The sequence below is a fragment of the Dendrobates tinctorius genome, unplaced genomic scaffold, assembly GCF_039654945.1.
Source record: "Dendrobates tinctorius isolate UK_male_01 unplaced genomic scaffold, ASM3965494v1 ptg000011l, whole genome shotgun sequence".
Lineage (NCBI taxonomy): Eukaryota > Metazoa > Chordata > Amphibia > Anura > Dendrobatidae > Dendrobates > Dendrobates tinctorius.
In genome coordinates, this window is record NW_027361679.1 from 90,505,442 (window position 1) to 90,527,315 (window position 21,874).

Sequence of the window (21,874 nt, forward strand, 5' to 3'; positions counted from 1 at the left end):
ACCTAGCCTCTTCTTTTGACTTGACCTTCTGGAAAAGGGTTCTTCAGGCTGTGGTCCCACCCCAAGATACAAATCTCTGTAATTTTCTCCGTGGTGCTGCCATGGGGGATAGAGAAAGACCTAGTTATTTACCGGTAACAGGATTTTTCTGAGCCCATGACAGCACCTATTTATTCCCTCCCATCACGTGTGTGGTGAGCACGTTTTTTTCTCTGTTTTGTAGTGTGTTTATGTATAGACACGGTGTTTTTCTTTTGATAAGCAGTATGATGATGTGTATAATTTGCTGTCCTTAACCTGGAGATCCACCGATGCTCTGTAAACCAACTGATGCGAGGGAGAGGTACGGCCCTTTTTATCTGAAGGTTCCCTGTCCCTGAAGGGCAGATCCCCTCATGGGCTCGGAGAACTTTTGTTACCTGTAAGTAACTACGTCTTTCTCCTGGAAATCCTGAACGTGTGCCTTATAGCCTTTGTCCCTGTCTTGTGTTCCTCTCATCATTCAAGTCCTTGATTATCAGGTACTTAAAGCAAACCGGTCAGCAGAATTTTGCTCAGTAAACTATAGACACTGTCAGGTTGGCACAGTTATACTGATTAAAATGATACCTTGGTTGATGGTAATCCATCTTGTGGTTGTTTAATCTTTATTTGCAGTTTTCACCTAATGAGATTCTTGTGCTCTGGGGCGGACCTGTGGACGAGGATTTGTGGTGCTTGCTTACATATTCATCTGTATGGGCTTATGAAAGGTCACTGATCCTTCAGTGACCTGCTTCCCATTTTACATACTGCATAGAATATTGTGTAATCACTTTTATGGTAACCATATAGTGAAAAAATAAGGTACCACCAGATGGTATATAAAGTTAAAATATGATACTTTATTGACAATAATTTAAAACTCATAAGATAAGGTGCAAGATATAATGAAAGAGGGACTATACAGCCATGGGATCTCACAAAATTAATATATACCAACCAGAAATATAACCGGTTTAATATGCCAAAATTGTCATATACTTATGATACTAGTGTATGAGGTCAGCTACCAAAAATCCTAATTAATAATTACACTTTACTCCAATGGACATAATACCAAGGACAACTGAGCAGCAATTTCTCCACAACCATCAATAATATGACCACAAAAAGTACTATATGTGGTTAAGGCAACAATATCAAATGTAAATAAACATACCGGCGATTGGTAAGTGGGAATCCCCGGACGTCCTCTGCCCCGACGTGCATTTCGCTCAGCTTCTTCGGAAGGCGTTAATGGCCTACAAAGTGTATACATACAGGCATGTCAGAATAAATTAGATCAATCCACAAAACAAACACACACAAAAAACAGGAAAGCCATGATTCAATCAGAATATAATACATGATTATCTAAACAAAGTAGAAATCCATGATAATGACTGATGTGTAAATCATCCTACTAAATTAAATCCATATGAAAATGGTAGAAATAAGGTAGTACCTGAAACGGGTCTCTCCAACACAGCCTCTGAGCATTTCAGAAATGTTGATCATTGTCGGAAAGTCTGAATGGTTACTTCCCTATGTTTTCCTGTTTCCATCTCCTTGTAGTTATACCTTAACCTCTATTTTAGACATTTGCCCAGTCGTGTGGGAAGTTTGCTCCATTCGAAATAAAAAAGAACATGGCTGTTGCTCCTTTGTGTCGGGTTGAATTTGACCAGGAAAATTCAGACCAATTAGATAAGCTTCTGCAAGACCAAGACTCTGAATCTTTATATTTGCTGGAAATAAAAGGGAGGAAACCAAGAAGAATGGGACAGACTAGAATGCCTCATCTGCCAAATTTAATCAGGTAAGTTATATAAATGTGGTAAAAAAAAAAAAAATTTGGACCTTTTTAGAGACATGTAATTGGGCCCACAGTGATGTTTAGTAACAATGGATATCTTGGCATACTTAAATTCTGATACAAATTTACAGACCACCTTGCATTTAAAGGGGTTGTCTATATTAAACTTGTGAATCGGCACATCGCACTAAAATGTTGACTGCAGATTTGTAGCTTTAGGCCTGCCAACTCCATTAACATTATGCCTAATCTTATCCTTTTTTTAATCGCTTCTAGCCCTAGCTAATTATCGTTTTTTTCTTCCCCACCTTCCAAAAGCCATAGTTGTGTTTTTTTTTCTTTCTTCATATACTTGTTTTGGCAAAGATGCATGAGGGTTTGCTTTTTGCTCGACAAGCTATAGTTTTTGAAGGACTCCTTTTGCTTTACAATGTAATGTACTGTATATGGCAAAGATAAATCAATGTCTGATGAAATGGCGAGAAAATGAAAATGCTATTCAGCCATTGTTTTGGGGTTTTGTTTTTATGGCATTCATTATATAGTAAAATGACCCGACAACTTGTTTTTTTTCGGTCAGTATGCTTATGGTGATACCAAATATTATTATTATTATTATTATTATTATTATTATTATTATTATTATTATTTATATAGCACCATTGATTCCATGGTGCTGTACATGAGAAGGGGTTACATACAAATTACAGATATCACTTACAGTAAACAAACCAACAATGACAGACTGATACAGAGGGGAGAGAGAACCCTGTCCTTTTGGGCTTACATGCTACAGGATGGTGGGGAAGTAGAGGGTAGATTGGTGGGTTGCAGCAGTTCCGGTGTTGGTTGAGATATCTCCGGTAGTGGTGAGGAGGTAGCGGGGACATTGCAGGCTGTAGACTTTCTTGAAGAGGTGGGTTTTCAGGTTCCGTCTGAAGGATCCAAGTGTGGTTGATAGTCGGACTTGTTGGGGCAAAGAATTCCAGAGAATAGGGGCTATTCGGGAGAAGTCTTGGAGGCGGTTGGGTGAGGAGCAATAAGTGTGGAGCTGAGAAGGAGGTCTTGGGAGGACCGGAGAGTACGTGAGGGAAGGTATCGGGAGATTAGTTCAGAGACATATGAGGGAGACAGGTTATAGATGGCCTTGTAGGTCAGTATTAGTAATTTGAACTGGATAAGCTGAGGGGATGGGAGCCTGTGAAGAGGTTTGCAGAGGGGAGAAGCGGAGGAGTAGCGAGGAGAGAGATGAATTAGTCGGGCGGCAGAGTTAAGGATGGACTGGAGAGGTGTGAGGGTGTTAGCAGGGAGACCACAGAAAAGCTTATTGCAGTAGTCGAGGCGGGAGATGATGAGGGCATGCACAAGCATTTTAGTAGATTGAGGGTTGAGGAAAGGACGGATTCTGAAAATATTTTTGAGCTGGAGGCGACAGGAGGTAGAAAGAGCTTGGATGTGCGTTTTGAAGGACAGGGCAGAGTCAAAGGTTACTCCGAGGCAGTGGACTTCTGGTACTGGGGAAAGTGTGATGTCATTAATTGTTATAGCTAGGTCGGGTAAGGAAGATCTGTGAGATGGAGGAAAGATGATGAGTTCAGATTTGTCTACATTGAGCTTGAGGAAGCGAGAGGAGAAGGAGGATATGGCTGATAGACACTCTGGGATTCTGGACAGCAGAGAGGTCATGTCTGGGCCAGAGAGGTAGATTTGAGTGTCATCAGCATAAAGGTGGTAGTGGAATCCGTGGGACTTTGAGTTGCCCCTGACCAAGTGTTTAGGTTGAGTAGAGTAGGGGTCCTAAAACAGAGCCTTGGGGGACTCCAATAGAGAGAGGGTGGGATGAGGAGGTGGTGTGGGAGATGCTGAATGTGCGGTTGGAAAGGTATGAGGAGATCCAGGATAGGGCAAGGCCTTTGATGCCGAAGGAGGAGAGGATCTGTAGTAGGATGCAGTGGTCAACTGTGTCAAATGCAGAGGACAGGTCTAGAAGCAGGAGTATAAAGTATTGTCCACTTGATTTGGCTGTAAGTAGGTCGTTAGTAATTTTGGTCAAGGCTGTCTCAGTGGAGTGATGGGGGCAGAAACCAGATTGTAGATTGTCAAAGAGCAAGTTAGATGATAGGTGGGAGGAAAGTTCAGTGTGGTAGTGCTGTTCCAGGAGTTTGGAAGCGAATGGAAGCAATGATATTGGGCGATAGCTGGACATAGCGGTTGGGTCAAGGGTTGGCTTTTTAAGGATAGGCGTGATTGTGGCATGCTTGAAAGCAGAAGGGAAGGTACCGGACGTTAGTGATAGGTTGAAGAGGTGGGTTAGGGATGGGATAAGTGTGGTGTTGAGGTTGTGGAGGAGGTGGGATGGGACGGGGTCAAGTGCACAGGTTGTGAGGTGCGATTTGGAGAAGAGGCGATTAAGCTCCCCTTCAGTGATGTTGGTGAGTGAGGTTATGGGGTTTGGGCATTGGTATAAGGCAGCTTTTGTTTTTATTTTGTGGGGGGGGGGGGGGTGCGATTGAAAAATTTTAACCCCTTAATGACTGTTAACAGAGCTGTGGAAAAAGTGCATAGCGCCCCCCAGAGTCAGTTTTTCTCCGGGGTCTCGGCTGCCCGGAGATAGCCGAGACCCCAGAGAACATGATTCGGGTCGGTTTTTACCGACCCTGGTTTTGCGATTGCTGTTATTAACCGTATAACGGTGACCGCAAAAAAAAAGTCCAATGTGCCATTTAATTTCTCCGCCCCCCTGGTATCTCCTGATGGTCCTCAGCCCGTGTGCTTCTCACCATGGGCGCCACCATCATCTTCTGGGAAAAAAATGGCGGGTGCATGCGCAGTGTGCCCGCCAAGATCTACCACCTGGCAACAATAGGAAAATTGTTACTATTGGTTCATTTTGTTCACTGTGATAGATCTTATCACAGTGATCAAATAAAAAAAAAAAAAATAGTAAATAAACCCCCCTTTGTCACCCCCATAGTTAGGGAAAATAATGAAATAAAGAAAATATATTTATTTTCATTTTTCCGTTAGGGTTGGAATTAGGGTTAAGGTTGGAATTAGGGCTAGTGTTGGAATTAGGGTTTAGGGTTGGAATTAGGGTTATGCTTGTGGTTGGGGTTAGGCTTGTGGTTGGGGTTAGGCTTGTGGTTGGGGTTAGGCTTTGTGGTTGGGGTTAGGCTTTGTGGTTGGGGTTAGGCTTGTGGTTGGGGTTAGGCTTGGGGTTGGGGTTATGGATAGGGTTGGGATTAGGGTTAGGGTTGTAGTTAGAATTGAGGGGTTTCCACTGTTTAGGCACATCAGGGGGTCTCCAAACTCAACATGGCGCCACCATTGATTCCAGCCAATTTTGTGTTCTAAAAGTCAAATGTTGCTCCCTCCCTTCCATGCCCCGAAGTGTGCCCAAACATTGGTTTACCCCAACATATGGGGCATCAGCATACTCGGGACAATTTGCACAACAACTTTTGAGGTCTAATTTCTCTTGTTACCCTTGGGAAAATACAAAATTGGGGGCTATAAAATCATTTTTGTGGAAAAAAGATTTATTTTCACGGCTCTGCGTTATAAACTTCTGTGAATCACTTGGGGGTTCAAAGTGCTCACCACACATCTAGATAAGCTCCTTGGGGGGGGTCTAGTTTCCAAAATGGGGTCACATGTGGGGGGTTTCTACTGTTTAGGCACATCAGGGGCTCTGCAAACGCAACATGACACCCGCATACCATTCCATCCATCAAGTCGGCATTTCAAAGCGTCACTACTTGACGTGTGCTCAAACATTGCAGTGATCTGCAGCAGGCATCAAACACAGCTCAACTATTCTTTGCTTTGCTGACTCGATTTTTTTTTTTTTTTAGACTCCCCTGTGGATTGAGAGCAGAGTGCTGAACTGTTGATCTCTGCTTGAAATCAGCTTATAGATCAATCCTGTGAAAACACACATGGAGCTATATTTTTTTGTATGTCAGAAAATAAAATTGGTTTGGCAGTTCACTAGTGTACAGGACCATCCAGTGTACAGAATAATAGTGTGTATTCTAAAAAGTAGATTAGCTTGACGCTGATCCACATATCTTTGGTAGAGGCACAGCTAGGCTAAGGGCCAGTGCTATTTTACAAGTTCTTCGGCCAGCTTCCATCACAACACTCTGTAGCACACAGGAAAGGGATGTGGAGGCCTGCAGCATTATAAAGAAGCAGGATGTTGTTGCAGAAAGTTTTAGCAGTTTTAAGGGGTTGTCCAGTCCTAATTGATAAGTCTGCAGTCCCTCTGTGTGACTGCAGACTTATGAAGTCCCCACACGGCAGGGATTCAACGTTTTCTGAGCTGGAACTGGAGGGTTTGTGTAATGCATATTCCAAGCCAGAGCCTGTCTACCGGGTGTGGCCTTGCTCCATACACTTGTATTGAGCAAGACTGCGCCCCAACTAATGGGCGGTGAGTGGGCATGGCTGACTAGAGGACACACCCACTGGCCAGGTTCTGGCCAGGCGTATGTATGACAAATGCATACCCTCCAGTCCCAGCTCAGAAACTGACAAATCCCTACAGTTCATAGTGCGTATGGTGGCGGGATTCATGACTCTGCAGTCACACAGTGATTGCAGACTTATCGATTTGGAACGCACAACCTCTCTTAAGAATGGAACTGTGCTGCACAGGACAGTGGAGTAGGTAAGCCAAACCTGCGACTCCAACTCCTCAATTTCCCTTCCACCTACTCCGACTCCGACTCCAACATATATTGCTTATATTTAAGTGAAAAATGTATTATAGTACAATGTGAACATCAGACATTTAATCATTTTTATTCATTTTTATGATACAATAATCAAAACATTTAGATAGAACATAATATATATTTATTGGAATACAGCTTTAGAACACAAAAAACTGTAATACATTGTAAATATGTAATACACTATGTAATATCGATTACATATATGTGTATGTGTGTGTGTGTATATATATATATATATATATGTGTTTGTGTGTGTGTGTGTGTGTGTATATATATATATATATGTGTGTGTGTGTATATGTGTGTGTGTATATGTGTGTGTGTGTGTATATATATATATATACAGTGTATATATATCTATCTCATTATGTAATATACTATGTAAGTGGCAAAACAGTTTTCAACAAACATACTAAATAACATTTGTGCAGTCTATGAATTTGTTCTAAGAAATAGAATTGCCTCCATCAGATCCTCCTTCTTAGATGACCTCAAATCTGACCTAAGAATTTTAAGGCCAGAGAACAACCTCTCTACACTAACTTGGGTTGGAGGCAAAGCCGTAACCACATGGGCAACATCTCTAACAATTTCCAAGTATAAAGGAATTGCCTCATGCACCGTCAGTTTTGATGAACGGTTGCATTTTTCTTTGCGAGCAAGTGAAACATTTTGCTGAAATATGGTCAATCTCCTTGCTATAGGAGACGGAGTGAAATCTTTTTCCTTGCAGCAACGCTTTGCCCGTTGCATATCATCCAAATACTTGTCAAAGTCAAACTCCTCATCTGATGAGGATGAAGATATGGCAGCAGTAGCACTGTCAGGACCCAAGTCCTCTTGCGCCTGGCAGTCCTCCTGTAGGCCACTCATCCTAACTGCAACTCAGTCAGAGCTTCTTTTCCTTTAGTAAGCTGTTGATCATCAAGCAATATACGATGACTTGGGTCCACATAAACAGCTGCCAGAAAAATTTTATTTTCCAATAGCTGTGTCTCTGTCCGTTTCATTGAAGCAGAAATGCCATCTGCGATTAAATCTCCTCTTTGGGACAGGCAAAATAGCAAGTTCTTCCACTCACTTATGAAAATGCCAGGAGTTAAATCCTCAGCTTGTAATTTTTTAGTCACGGTAAATAGGTGATTAAGCAATTCCTTCAATTCAGCCACCTGTGTCCATTGACCTTCATTTAGGGTTACCTGAGGGTTCGCGATATCTATAAGAAATGGTTTTAGCCAGGATCAAAACTAGGGGGGGGGGCAGAACCTCATACTATTCCGCAGAATCTTACTGCACACCTCAGCTGCTGCAGAACCTTATACTGCACACCCCTACACTTGAAAATAAAGCCTGCACCTCAAGATGTGGTGAATGCAGTCTATTTATTCCAACTATCAATTGATGTTGATGTGTTATTGAAGACGAGCAATGCCTGTCCTGGGCGTCCTTTCGGGCAGCTATGAGGTGTACCTGACTGGTGCTGAAAAAAAGAAGTGTTAGTCTGTGTGCTACCCGGCTTTCATTCTTTTTGGTACAGATAAGATATGGATAGACAGATATGGATAAATGGACAGAGCAGATTTCTAATCTGCTTTTGCTATTGAAAACATTATCTATGAGCTCAAAAACCTTTCAGGTGATGCGGTTTTTTTTAAAAAGCTGATCTGCTTTTGCAGATGAAAAACGTATCCTCAAAAAACGCAACAAAAACGCTGTGTGTGAATGTAGCCTTAGATCAGGAATAGAACAGCCATTTATAGGACATTTCATAACTTTCCCAAATTCCTATGAAAAAATATTCAGCACATTCTGCATTGAACTACTGTACCCAATTTATTATATATTTTAGGAGTCGGACCATTTTATTCCGACTCCACGACTCCGACTCCACAGCCGCATCCAGCTTCACGTAGCTGAAGGGGCAAAAAGGTGTAGATGGTGACAGAAGAAAGAAGGAAACAAAAGTGCAAGACAATTTAGGTGGGCTTCATCGTTTTTGTTCCAGATTTTTCCTCCTCTTCTTTCTAGAGCCATAACTTTTTATATCTGAGGGTTTGTTTTTTGCGTGACTAGTTGTATTTTTAAATGACACCATTCATTTTAACACATAGTGTACTGGAAAACAGTGAAAAGGTTCCAAGTGCGGTGACATTTAAAAAAAAAAAAAAAAAATCTGACATTGTTTTTGGGAATTGTTTTTACAGTATACATTTTGTGGTAAAAATGACCATGCAATATGATTGTCATCAATACGATTATGCCAATGCCAAAGATGTCCAGGTGTTTTTTTTTTTGTTTATTTTAGTGTGGAGAAAAAAAATATAAAGTTTGCAAACGTTTTTGGGAGTTGTCGCCATTTTCTGAGACCTGTAACATTTTTATTTTTCATACAATGGAGCTGTATGATAGATTTTTTTTTTTTTTTTTTCGTGAGGAGAGAACATTTTTATTAGTACAATTTTGAGAAAGACGTGACTTTTAGATCGCTTGTTGCAGCATTTTTTGGGGCATTGTGGTGGCCCAAATAAACCGTTAATTTGGTGATCTTGAATTTTTTTCTTTTTGTAGAGTTTACCGATTGGGGTAATTGTTTTTATAGTTTGATTGGACTTTTCTTTAAAGCGGTGATATCAAATGTGCTTTATTATTTTCCCTGGGAGGAAAAAGGGGTGATTTGTGTATATATTTAATTCATTTACACACACACTCTGGCAAAAATTAAGAGACCACTGCACAGTTTTATAATTATCAGCTTCTCTACATGTCTGACAGCCATTCCATTCCAGTGTCAGTTGAATTCCAACCAGAGTACAACCTCATTCTACTTAATGTGCTTCTGATTAGGTGATCACCTGAACCAAATCTTATTTAATGAAGGAAAGTATAAAAAACCCTGATGTGGTGTTCACAATTCTATTGCAATAGGACAAGCTGGATGGCAAAGCAAGTGCCAGTAATATCCCAAAAGTAAGAGGAATGAAAAAAATAACTTTTAACCATGCCAAAGGAGTTGAAAAGAAAAGTCTTGAGTGAGGAAAAGGGCTCAATTCTGCTTCACTAGCAGAGGGATACAGTGAGCGTCATGTTGCCTCCATCCTTAGAATTTCTCAGACCGCAGTCCATTACAACAAGGTCAAGCAGCAGAGATTGGGGACAAGAAAGCTACAGACCGGCAGAGGGCTAAAACGACTCTCCACTGACCGGGATGACCGCCATCTTATTCGAATGTCACTCAGCAATCGCAGGATGATATCAAGTGACCTACAAAATGAATGAAAAATGGCAGCTGGGGTGAAGTGCACGGCAAGAACAGTTAGTAACAGGCTTCTAGATGCAGGGCTCCAGTCACGTAAATGTAGAAAAAATGCCTTTCATCAATGAGAACCAAATGAGAGCCAGGCTGAAATTTGCCAAATACCATAAGGATTGGACCGTAGAGGACTGTAGTAAGGTATTCTCCTCTGATGAGTCTAATTTTCAGCTATGCCTAACACCTGGTCATCTAATGGTTAGACGGAGACCTGGAGAGGTGTACAAACCACAGTGTCTTGCACCCACTGTAAAATTTGGTGGAGGATCGGTGATGATCTGGGGATGCTTCAGCAAGGCTGGAATTGGGAAGGTTAATCTTTGCGAAGGACTATGAATCAAGCTGCATGCAAGGTTATCATGGAAAAACAGTTGATTCCTTCTGCTCAGGCAATGTTCCCCAACTCTGAGGACTGTTTTTTCCAGCAGGAAAATGCGCCATGCCACACAGCTAGGTCAATCAATGTGTGGATGAAGGACCACCACATCAAATCCCTGTCTTGGCCAGTCCAATCTCCAGACCTGAACCCCATTGAAAACCTCTTTAATGTAATCAGGAGGAAGATGAATAGTCACAAGCCATCAAACAAAGAACTGCTTAAATTTTTGTACCAGGAGTGGCATAAGGTCACCCAAAAGCAGTGTGAAAGACTGGTGGAAAGCATGCCAAGACACATGAAAGCTGTGATTTTAAAAATCATGGTTATTCCACAAAATATTGATTTCTGAACTCTTCCAGAGTTAAAACATTAATATTGTTATTTCTAAATGATTATGAACTTGTTTTCTTAGCATTATTTGAGGTCTGCAAGCACTGCATTTTTTGTTTTGTTTTGACCATTTCTTATTTTCTGAAAATAAATATAAAATTTAGTGCTTGGAAATTCGAAGAAATGTAGTTTATGGAATAAAAGAGCAATTTACATTTTACTCAAATATACCTATGAAGAGAAAAATCAGACAAACTAAAAATTTGGCAGTGGTCTTAGTTTTTGTCAGAGCTGTGTGTATGCATGTATATACAGTGCCTTGCGAAAGTATTTGGCCCCCTGGAACTTTTCAACCTTTTCCCACATATCATGCTTCAAACATAAAGATACCAAATGTACATTTTTGGTGAAGAATCAACAACAAGTGGGACACAATTGTGAAGTTGAATGAAATTTATTGGTTATTTTAAATTTTTGTTGAAATTCAAAAACTGAAAAGTGGGGCTGTCAATATTATTCGGCTCCTTTAACTTAATACTTTGTTGCACCACCTTTTGCTGCGATTACAGCTGCAAGTCGCTTGGGGTATGTCTCTATCAGTTTTGTACATCGAGAGACTGAAATTCTTGCCCATTCTTTCTTGGCAAACAGCTCGTGCTCAGTGAGGTTTGATGGAGATCGTTTGTGAATAGCAGTTTTCAGCTCTTTCCACAGATTCCCGATTGGATTCAGGTCTGGACTTAGACTTGGCCATTCCAACAGCTGGATAAGTTTATTTGTGAACCATTCCTTTGTAGATTTTGCTTTGTTTGGGATCACTGTCTTGTTGGAAGACAAATCTCCATCCCAGTCTCAGGTCTTTTGCAGACTCCAACAGGTTTTCTGCAAGAATGGTCCTGTATTTGGCTCCATCCATCTTCCCATCAATTTTAACCATCTTCCCTGTCCCTGCTGAAGAAAAGCAGGCCCAAACCATGATGCTGCCACCACCATGTTTGACAGTGGGGATGTTGTGTTCAGAATATGTTGCCTTTACGCCAAACATATCGTTTGACATTGTTGCCAAAAAGTTTGATTTTGGTTTCATCTGACCAGAGCACCTTCTTCCACATGTTTGGTGTAACTCCCAGATGGCTTGTTGCAAACTTAAAGCAATGCTTTTTATGAATATCTTTGAGAAATGGCTTACTAATTGCCACTATTCCATAAAGGCCAGATTTGTGCAGTGTACGACTGATTGTTGTCCTATTGACAGACTGTCCCGCCTCAGCTGTAGATCTCTGCAGTTCATCCAGAGTGATCATGGACCTCTTGGCTGCATCTCTGATCAGTCTTCTCCTTGTTTGAGATGAAAGTTTAGAGGGATGGCCGGTTCTTGGTAGATTTGCAGTGGTATGATACTCCTTCCATTTCAATATGATCGCTTGCACAGTGCTCCTTGGGATGTTTAAAGTTTTGGAAATCATTTTGTATCCAAATCCGGCTTTAAACTTCTCAACAGTATCACGAAGCAGCCTGTTGTGTTCCTTGGTCTTCATGATGCTCTCTGTGCATCAAAGAGAACCCCGAGACTATTGCTCTGAAATGTAAAGTGCTGCGGAATATGTCGGCGCTATAAAAATAAAATTTATTATTATTATTATTATTATTACAGAGCAGGTGCATTTATATGGAGACTTGATTACACACAGGTGGATTATATTTATCATCATTAGTCATTTAGGACTACATTGGATCATTCAGAGATCCACAATAAACTTCTGGAGTGAGTTTGCTGCACTGAAAGTAAAACGGCCGAATAATATTGGAAGCCCCGCTTTTCAGTTTTTGAATTTCCACAAAAATGTAAAATCTAATATATAAAGCTCAATTTGTATGTATGGTTGTATGTATGTATGTATGTATGTATGTATGTGTGTATGTCCGGGATTGGCATCTGCACCGTCGCAGCTACAGCCACAAAATTTTGCACAGTCACACGTCTGGACCCTGAGAGCGTCATAGGCTATGTTGTGAGGCGAAATTTTAACCCCGCGCGTTCCAATTCACCAAACAATTTTGCCTATTATCATTTCTATGGTGTTATCGTCCTTCTGTAAAGCTGGAAATAACACAATTTATTACCGTGCCAACACAGACCACCCTCTGACACAGACTGCAGGGGGAGCCCAGTATCACACAGGATAGGATTAGATACACGGCTCAGCAGTCAGTATCACACCGGATAGGATTAGATACACTGCTCAGCAGTCTGTGTCACACAGTAGAGGTTTAGATACACGGCTGAGCAATCAGTAACACGATAGGATTAGATACACAGCTCAGCAGAAAGTATCACACAGGAGTGTATTAGGTACACAGCTCTGCAGACATTATCACACAGGATAGGGTTAGATACACAGCTCAGAAACAGGATGTGCCAAAGGAGAGGACATTTTCATTCCCAGAATTCCTCTCATTCCAGCTGATTTGTTTCTTGATTTTAAACGCCTCCAGTTTCCAGTTCAACTGCTATTTGCAATGTCCATTAACAATGCTCAGGGATAGTCCTTGAAAGTAGTAGGGATCGATTTGCAATCTCCATGCTTTTCTCATGGTCAACTTTACATGGTCTGTTCAAGAGTTGGAACTGCCAAAAATCTGATCATCTTTGCACCGAAAGGAAAAACCAAAAATGTTTATCAAAAGGCTCTTGAATGAGTTGAAAATAAAATACTATCAATACTTGGGTAATCGTTTAGTTAATTTGTGTTGCATATCTGTAGTGTTGAATTTATGATGTGAAATGTTTTTATGTACAATATAATTATAATTTGTCATAACTAACCACAGTTGGTTACTATGCCCAGGCAACGCCGGGCTCTTCAGCTAGTAACCAATAAATTTCATTCAACTTCACAATTGTGTTCCACTTTGTTGATTCTTCACCAAAAATTTACATTTGGTATGTTTATGTTTGAAGCATGACATGTAGGAAAAGGTTGAAAAGTTCCAGGGGGCCGAATATATAATAATGCGAATCTATGTGCTGCTGTGCTATAGAGTGGGGGGGGGGCGCGGCTCTGGTGTAATGTCAGGGGGCTGGGGTATGCTGGCTGCAGAGACAGTGGGAGGTCCTGTTCTCCCGCTCATTAGGCTCATGTAATATTCACTGCACCCTCTGTCCATCACCTTGGTGCTGAAGCAGCGCCGAGTTGGTAGACAGGGGAGCGGTGCATATTACATGTGCCTGCACTCCTCCCCCCCCATCACTATATTCACCTACCGATAATGGCTCCTGCTCCCAGCTCCCCCCGTGGCTTTCCTGTGTCTGCTGAGATAGATCCTCCTGCAGGGCGCTCAGCAGCTGCTCATTCAGTCAGTTCATCACTTCAGGACCTTCCATGATGAGACCAATAGGATCTGCGGTCACGTGACTCCCAGTATGCACTGCGAATCATGTGACCACAGGTCCTATTGGTCACCTCATGGAAGGTAGGTACAATGAGCTACCTGAATGAGCAGCAGCTGTGTGCGCCCTGCAGGAGGAGGATCTATCTCAGCAGACACAGGAAAGCCACAGGGGGAGCTGTGAGCAGGAGCGAACATCAGAAGGTGAGTTAACTGTTTATTATTTTTATCATGTGCTTGCCAGCGGGGGGAAATATAGGGACGGGGGCCATGTGACAGCAGGGAGAAATATAGGGAATGGGGGGACAATGTGTACCAGCAGGGGGGAATGTAGTAATATATAAACGAGGGGCCATGTGTGCCAGCAGGGGGGAAATATATGAACGAGGGGCCATGTGTGCCAGCAGGGGGAATATAGGGACGGGGGCCCGTGTGAATGCCAGCAGGGGGAAATATAGGGACGGGGGGGCCATGTGAATGCTAGCAGGGGGGAATATAGGGACGCGGGGGCCATGTGCGTACCAGCAGGGAGGCATATAGAGCAAAGGGGGGCCATGTGCATGCGCCAGCAGGGGGGCATATAGTAGTGACCGGAGGGGGCCATATTCGGGATGGGATGGGGGGGGGGGGGGGCGGCTGTGTGCCAGCACAAGAGGGCAATGTGCCAGGATGGGGGTTATTTAGATACCAGGGTGAGGGACATTTACGGTATATGATTTGAAAGACGGGCACTGGCATTATAAGACACACCTCCATTTAACATGAAAAAAACAATCATTTTTTCTCTTAACCAAATTTGGGGGTGCGTCTTATAATCAGGTGTGTCTTATAAAGCGAAAAATACGGTATATATATTTTTTTTTATTAATACTATTCACTGATTTTGTCAGCTCCTCACTGCATGTTGCAGAAATCAGTTTTATTTTTGAAGCCCGGCCACAGAGTGAGTTTCAAAGGCTTTCCATAATGAGAGTCACAGGGGTCATCATCTGACTGTCATGACAACCCATAGGCGACCCGCGATCACGTTACAGGTGCGCTAGTGGGCGGAAGTACAGACGTGCTCATCGACGTGAGATAAATGCCGCTGTCAGATTAACGGCAGCATTTAACAGCTTAACAAACGCAGATGGAGCTCTACTCCACACGAGATTGTTAGCGGCAGGTTCTGGATGTAATACCCAGACATCGCCTGCCGAGTATGGGGCAAGCTCGCTGCGTGAGCCCACGTCAAGCATCCGCTTCCGAATTGCGCCGTGTCTATACAGCACATGTTGTGAAAGGGTTAACAATAAATGTGCATGCTTCGTAAAAAATTATGAAATTATGGGAGTAACTATATTATCCATGCAGCTACCACTAAGGGGATCTCCTTGTCTTATAACAAATTATAATATCTGACTCCTGTAAAGCTTGATAAAATATGGTGCGTATTTAGATAAAAAAAAATTGGATATATTTACTGTTAAGACCCCATGTGTTTTGGTAGAGGTGCTGAAAATCCGTTCCTATTTTAAAAATACACATAGGAGAGCAAAAGGGATTTGGGAACACAGTACCGAATATTTTCATAGATTTATTGCGTGCAGAGATCTCATGCTCTTTATTTGATATGAAAATCTGATTAGGACCTAAATGAGGCACTTCAAATTTCACAATTACAAACAATCACTAGCTATAGGAGCAACATTTATTGTCTTTAAGGAGATTCATAAGGTGGGTGCCCGCCTCCTAGAGGTTCTTCTCATACTTTTAAAGAGATTAATTTGGACTTTAACCCCTTTACCACCTTAAGTTTTTGCATTTTAGTTTGTCTTTCCCCTTCTTCCCAAAGCCATTTAACTTGTATTTATCAGTGTGGCCATAAGAGGGCTTGTTTTTTGCAGAACGAGTTATACATTTGAACGACTGAATTTGATTTTACCATATTGTGTAGTGGAAAAAATTCCAAGTGCAGTGAAATTGCAAAAACACAAAGTGCAATTCCACATTTTTTTTAACTATATTCACCAAATGCTAAAGCTGACCTGTATAGGTTCTTTTTTTTCAAACTTTTTTTTTTTTTTTTACTTCAATAGTCTTCTTTCTTATGAGACTTGAAGCTGTGATCATCTGATCTCTTGTGCTACACATAGCAGGGCTGCAGCCTTGCATTGTGTTGCAAAAATGTAAATTTTCTATAAGCTTCGCTCAAAGCAGTTCGGCAGTGACGACCACAGGGGTCCCCTGTAGACCCCGGGTTGTCAAGCCAACGCATGGGCGCCCCGCTGTCATGTGACACGGTCGCCGATGGACTGAGCTTGAGACGCATATCTGGGCTGTGTGAGGTAAATGCCGCTGTCAGAGATTGACAGCAGCATTTAACATGTTAAAAGCCGTGGATAGATCACAATTCCCCCTTGCTGCTTTTAGGGGCGCATGACAGCTGATCAGATCAGCTGTCACATGCTGGAAAAGGTGCGGGCGCCAGAGCTCACACCAAAGAGGGGGAGGAAACCTATGATGTATATATGTCATGGGTCGTGAAAGGATTATTTTTTAGCCCTGTAAGCAAAAATAAGTCCCTTAAGGCTATGTGCACACGTAGCAGAAAATTTCTGCTGAAAAACCTGACTCCCTTCCCAGAAACCACGCCTTTTTTTCTGCACGTTTTCTGCGCAGTTTTTACGCAAAAATGTGCGGGTTTTTATGCATTTTTCCCCATGTTTTCAAGACGCATAGAAATAGCCAGAAACGCGGAAAAAAATGCGAAATTAATGAGCATGCTGCGTTTTGTACCACAAAGCTGTTTTTTCGCGGTAAAAAAGCGCATCAGTATGCACAAAAAGTGCAAAATGCATAGAAATGCACGGGAAGCTTATTTTTAGCGGTTTTATTGGCAAATACGCTAAAAAACCCCCTGTGTGCACAGCCTAAACGTGAACTACCTTGTTCTATCCGTCACCGATCTCTGCCAGCTCACTTCAGTCAGACCCCTCCTGACTGCAATTTTGTGGCTTCTGCTGACGCCTCGTCAACAGAACAGCGTCTTCTCTTCCGATCTGCTCTGTTGATGAAGTGTCTCTACCAGTGTCGTGCTGATTGACAGGTGGCACCCCACTGCTGAGAAGCCGAAATGAAGCAAGGGAATTGCCAGCAGAGATCATCCCTGTGCAGCAACTATCTGCTTGTTAGTTCTTGGCTACATACACAAAAATGAGTACAGGATAAACCCTTTAAAGTGAACCTGTCAGCAGGATTGTGCTCAGTAACCTACAGACACTGTCAGGTTGACTCCATTATACTGATAAAAATGATACCTGGGTTGATGAAATCCATCTTGTGGTTGTTTAAAGGGAATCTGTCAGCAGGATTGTGCACAGTAACCTACAGACAGTGTCAGGTCAGCGCCGTTATACTGAATAAAATGATACCTTGGTTGATGAAATCAGTCTTGTGATTTAATCTTTATTTTCAGTTTTCAGTCAGCGATATGCTTGGCCGTGGGTGGGGGGTTCTTTATGTGGTGCTCTGCTTACATATTCATCTGTATGGCTTACGACAGGTCACTGGTCCATCATTATCCTGCCCCCTATTTTACATATTGAATATAATATACACTGGTGGGAAAAAACATTCATATTCAGCAGGCAGGTGCCTGCGCTATAGCATAATCGCATGTATAATGTCCATTTATTTATTTTTTGGTGATATAAATGTAATAAAAAACCCTCTCAAAATTACACCTGCGCATTAGCATCTATCGGCGATCTGAGTGCTGCTGCTGCGCAGGCGTGGGTTGCAGGTGTGGGTTGCACCATCTTGGAGGAGGAATTTTTTTCTTCTCCAGTAAGATGGCGCCGTCGGCGCATGTGCAGTAGCAGCTATGAGATCGCAGCAGGCGGGGCAGGCTCCATTTTCAAACTGACTTTTGATTCATGCAAATTAGGGGGCGGGTCACTGAGGAATCATTGACCTATCAGCAAGTCTGCATTGTGAATATCTAATCAGAGCAACACATACACTGACCTTGCCTTAGGGCACGAGAATCTCATTAATACAAAACTGAAAATAAAGATTAAAGAACAACCATAAGATGGATTTCATTAACCAAGGTATAATTTTATTCAGTATAATGGCGCCGACCTGACACTGTGTGTAGGTTGCAGTGCACAATCCGGCTAACAGGGTCCTTTTAATCTTCATTTGCAGTTTTCAGTTAATGAGACTCATGTGCTTTGGAGCGGCCTGTGGGATGGTTTTTATGTGGTGCTTGACTTATGTTTTCATCTGTATGGCTTATGACAAGTCACTGATCCCTCAGTGACCGGCCTCGTATTTTGCACACTGAATATAATTTTGTTTTAAAAAAAAATTTCACATTCATCAGGCAGGCGATGCCTACACTGTAGCATAGAAGGGATAATATACATATTTTCATTTTAAGACCTTTTTTATTTTCTTTAAACAAAATGGCGCCGCGGCTTCGCCTGCGCAGTATCAGCTATTGTGTTCTGATAGATGTTACATCACCATTTTTGACAGAAAAAAAAAATTAGGCTCCATCAAGATGACGCGGAACACGATAGATGCTACTGGTCAGGCGTGGCCGCCAGTGCCATTTTGTTAGAAAAAAAAAATAAAATCTTCATGTCAAAAGACAATGAAAATATGCATTTTATCCACCTTATCATGCTACAGTGTATGCGCCGCCTGCCTGATGAATGTTAAGGTTTGAAAAAAAAAAAAAATATATATATATATATATATATATATATATATATATATATATATATATATATATATATATATATATAAATAATATTCATTCAGTATGTAAAATAAGGGGCAGGTCATTGAGGGATCAGTGATGTTATAAGCCCATATAGATGAATATGTAGGCAGAGCACCACATAAAGGCCACCCCGGAGCACGAGAATCTCATTAGCTGGAAACTATACATGCTGAATAAACTACAAGATGATTTCATCACCCCAGGTATCATTTTAATCAGTATAACTGCGCCAACCTGACACTGACTTTAGTTTATTGAGCATAATCCTGCTGATCGGTTTGCTTTAAGATCACAAAGTAGCATAAATATGAAATGTGGGAGCCCTCTAATCTGCCCGTATTATATATCTTTTGTAATTATGCTTCTTTTGTGGCTATTTATGACTACCTTCTTTTCTTGCTTGGCTAACTATGCATTCTGCATTTCTCTAATCTGTTGACGGACAGCTACGAGACCCTTATAAAGTTGATTATGATTTAACATCTCAGTGTTATAATTTTGGAACTCGAAAGTAAATTCTATTTGTCATCCTTTACTGCACATAGTCGCAAAGAACAGCTTTTACTGTCTGTGCGCGTGAGGCAAATACATGTATACACAACCAAGGCAAAACTGTAGATCTGTTTCTTTTTGTGGTTAATTAAAATTTACAGAACTTAATACTGTTTTAACATTTTTCTGTGAATGGCAGTGAAACAGAAGATGTACAGATTCTAGAAAATACAGATGAAGCCATACAGGAGAATATAATTGTTGAGAAACAGAAAATGCTAGAGCGTAGAAAACTTGGTAAAATGAAATTGTTTCAGTTCTGCGAGAATTACCGACCAGCCTACTGGGGCACATGGAACAGATCAAGCACAATAATAAATCCAAGGAAGCCATGGGCTCAAGACACTGTAAGTCTCATATTTTTATTTTTATGTTCACCTACCAACATTTACTCCCTAGGGAAAGGAAAACTGCTCTGTGATTGCTATGGACAATGCCTTTTTTTTACCCCTAATATCAGTTAAAAACTACCAGTATCTTGTGGGATTCATGTAAAATATCATAGGGGATTTAAACCTATGCAATGCACTTTCATTGGTGGTGGTTATTCCTTTAAAATATTGCACTTCGCAGTTAGATACTTTCATACTGTCATATTTATATTTCAATAGTTAGCTGAGTGATGTCACTGCACTGAACATTTACTTTACATCAATTCATTCATTTACTTACCATTGCAATTAGGGATATATAAATGTGATTGTGTATGAATTTCTGTAGATTGACAATATGCACATATGGTATTTTGAACTTTTTTTTTTTATACCTTTAAAAATCACATACCTCTTGAATTGTACTTGCATTTGAATGGTCTTTCGTATTTTTATGAATTTAATGTATATTGTAATGAAGTAATTTTTGGAGTAAATTTGGGTTATATATAGCCATTAGGCTGGGTTCACACGTAGCGGAATTCCCGCGGAAGTTACAGCGAGAATTCCGGAATTCCATTCTGAGGGAAAACCGCATTTTAAATTCCCGCGGAAAAACTAACGATTTGCAAGCGTAATTAGCTTGCAGAATGCTAGCGTTTTCCAAGCGATCTGCTTGGAGAACTGATTGACAGGTTGGTTGGACGAGTGTGACCAACTTTTATTCGGTCGTCCATGACAGCACCATCTGAGAGAGGGGATCCGCCCTTCAGGAACACGAAACCTACAGATACAAAAGGGCGGCACCTCTCGCACGCATCAGTTGGTTTCCTTTTCCTAGAGGACAGAACTTCCTTCAGATCGTCCGTCATGGAGTCGAGGAATATTCCCAGGCCGGCTGACCGACCCAGGTAGCGGGGGGATCTCCTACCTCGGTCTGCGCGGGGTCCCTGGAAGCGCCACGGTGGGGCCGGGTAGGTCGCCACGGCAGTAGTTGGAGCAGGTGGCGCATAGGATCCGGTGGACAACCGCCTCCAGAGTGCCAGCACCAGGAGGTATGTATGCCCCGGGCCCCTCCTGGTGCGTTCCCCCCGGGGTCCGGTCCTCTCCTCTTCCCGGTCGGCGTTGGCGCCTGGTCGGCGGGTGCATGGCAGCGCGCATGGGGGCTGGAGGCTCTCCGGGCCGGGGGCGCCGTGTCGGCTCCTTCTCGCGCGCTCCCGCGGTCTCAGACAAGCAGCGGAAGGGGCGGGGTCGGGAACGCCGAAACCGGAAGTGGGGTGCCGGCCGGCTTCCGGTGTGCGCCGCGGGTGCGCGCTTGTCCTGGGTTGCGGGCGGCGGCCGGGGTGGGGGGCCGGGGTGCACCGCAGGGGGGTCACGGGAGGGTCCCGGGTGGGAGGTGCCACGGCCAGAACCCTGCTGACCCGGACACTAGGAGGCCAAATAAGACAGGCGGGGACGCTGCTGGGGTGCTTCCGAGGGCAATGAATACGACGGAAGCCCCCATGCACCAGCAGGACGAGGCGCAGAAGCGCCCACAAAAACAGGCCACAACGAAACCCCATACGAGTGGCCAGCAGAAGAAACAGACGAACGAGCGGGCAGAGCCGCGGAAGTTCCTCCAGACTAAAGAATCCCCCTGCCTCCCTCTGTGATCCGGTACCTGCCTCATCTGCATGGGTAAGATATCTCCGTGAATGTACCCTAATGCAGTGTTCCCTTATGTTTTTTCGCAGGGGAGGAAAGCTACGGGAAAACAGAAGCACAGGGAATGTGCCCTCTGTAGTTGCCCCTTGCCAGATGGACACCCTAAAAAGTTATGTCAGCCATGCGTGCGACAGATGGTAGGGGTTGATAGGGAACGAGAGTCCATGGGTAGATTGTCAGGCCCTTACACTCTCCCCCTGTTTATGCAGGTAGCGGAAGGGACACCTGACTTCACTACAAGCCTGAGGGAGATGATCAGGACAGAGATGAAGGCTCTATCTCAAGGGGAATCTTCTAGAAGAAGAGAGGCTAGTTTTTCAGGCTCGGAGTCCTCGGTCGCCCCTAGGAAAGACGACAACGCCTCAGACTCCCCAGCCTCCTCTTCGTCTTCCTCGGATGAAGACTCTAGCCGGTTCTGCTTCCCCTTAGACCAAATGGATAGACTAGTTAAAGCAATAAGGTCCACCATGGGGGTAGCAGACACAAAA

At 42.7% G+C, this 21,874-nt stretch overlaps 1 protein-coding gene across 3 annotated transcripts in view; it reads left to right on the forward strand.

Moving 5' to 3' along the window:
• The window catches only part of CHAF1A (chromatin assembly factor 1 subunit A), a 205,977-nt gene that overhangs the window by 107,043 nt on the left and 77,060 nt on the right, over positions 1-21,874 (forward strand). For all 3 annotated transcript variants that reach the window (XM_073544706.1, XM_073544717.1, XM_073544700.1), the window contains exons 7-8: positions 1,620-1,840; positions 19,451-19,658. In XM_073544706.1, coding sequence (XP_073400807.1) covers positions 1,620-1,840; positions 19,451-19,658 — 429 coding nt within the window. The remainder of the gene's footprint in view (positions 1-1,619; positions 1,841-19,450; positions 19,659-21,874) is intronic.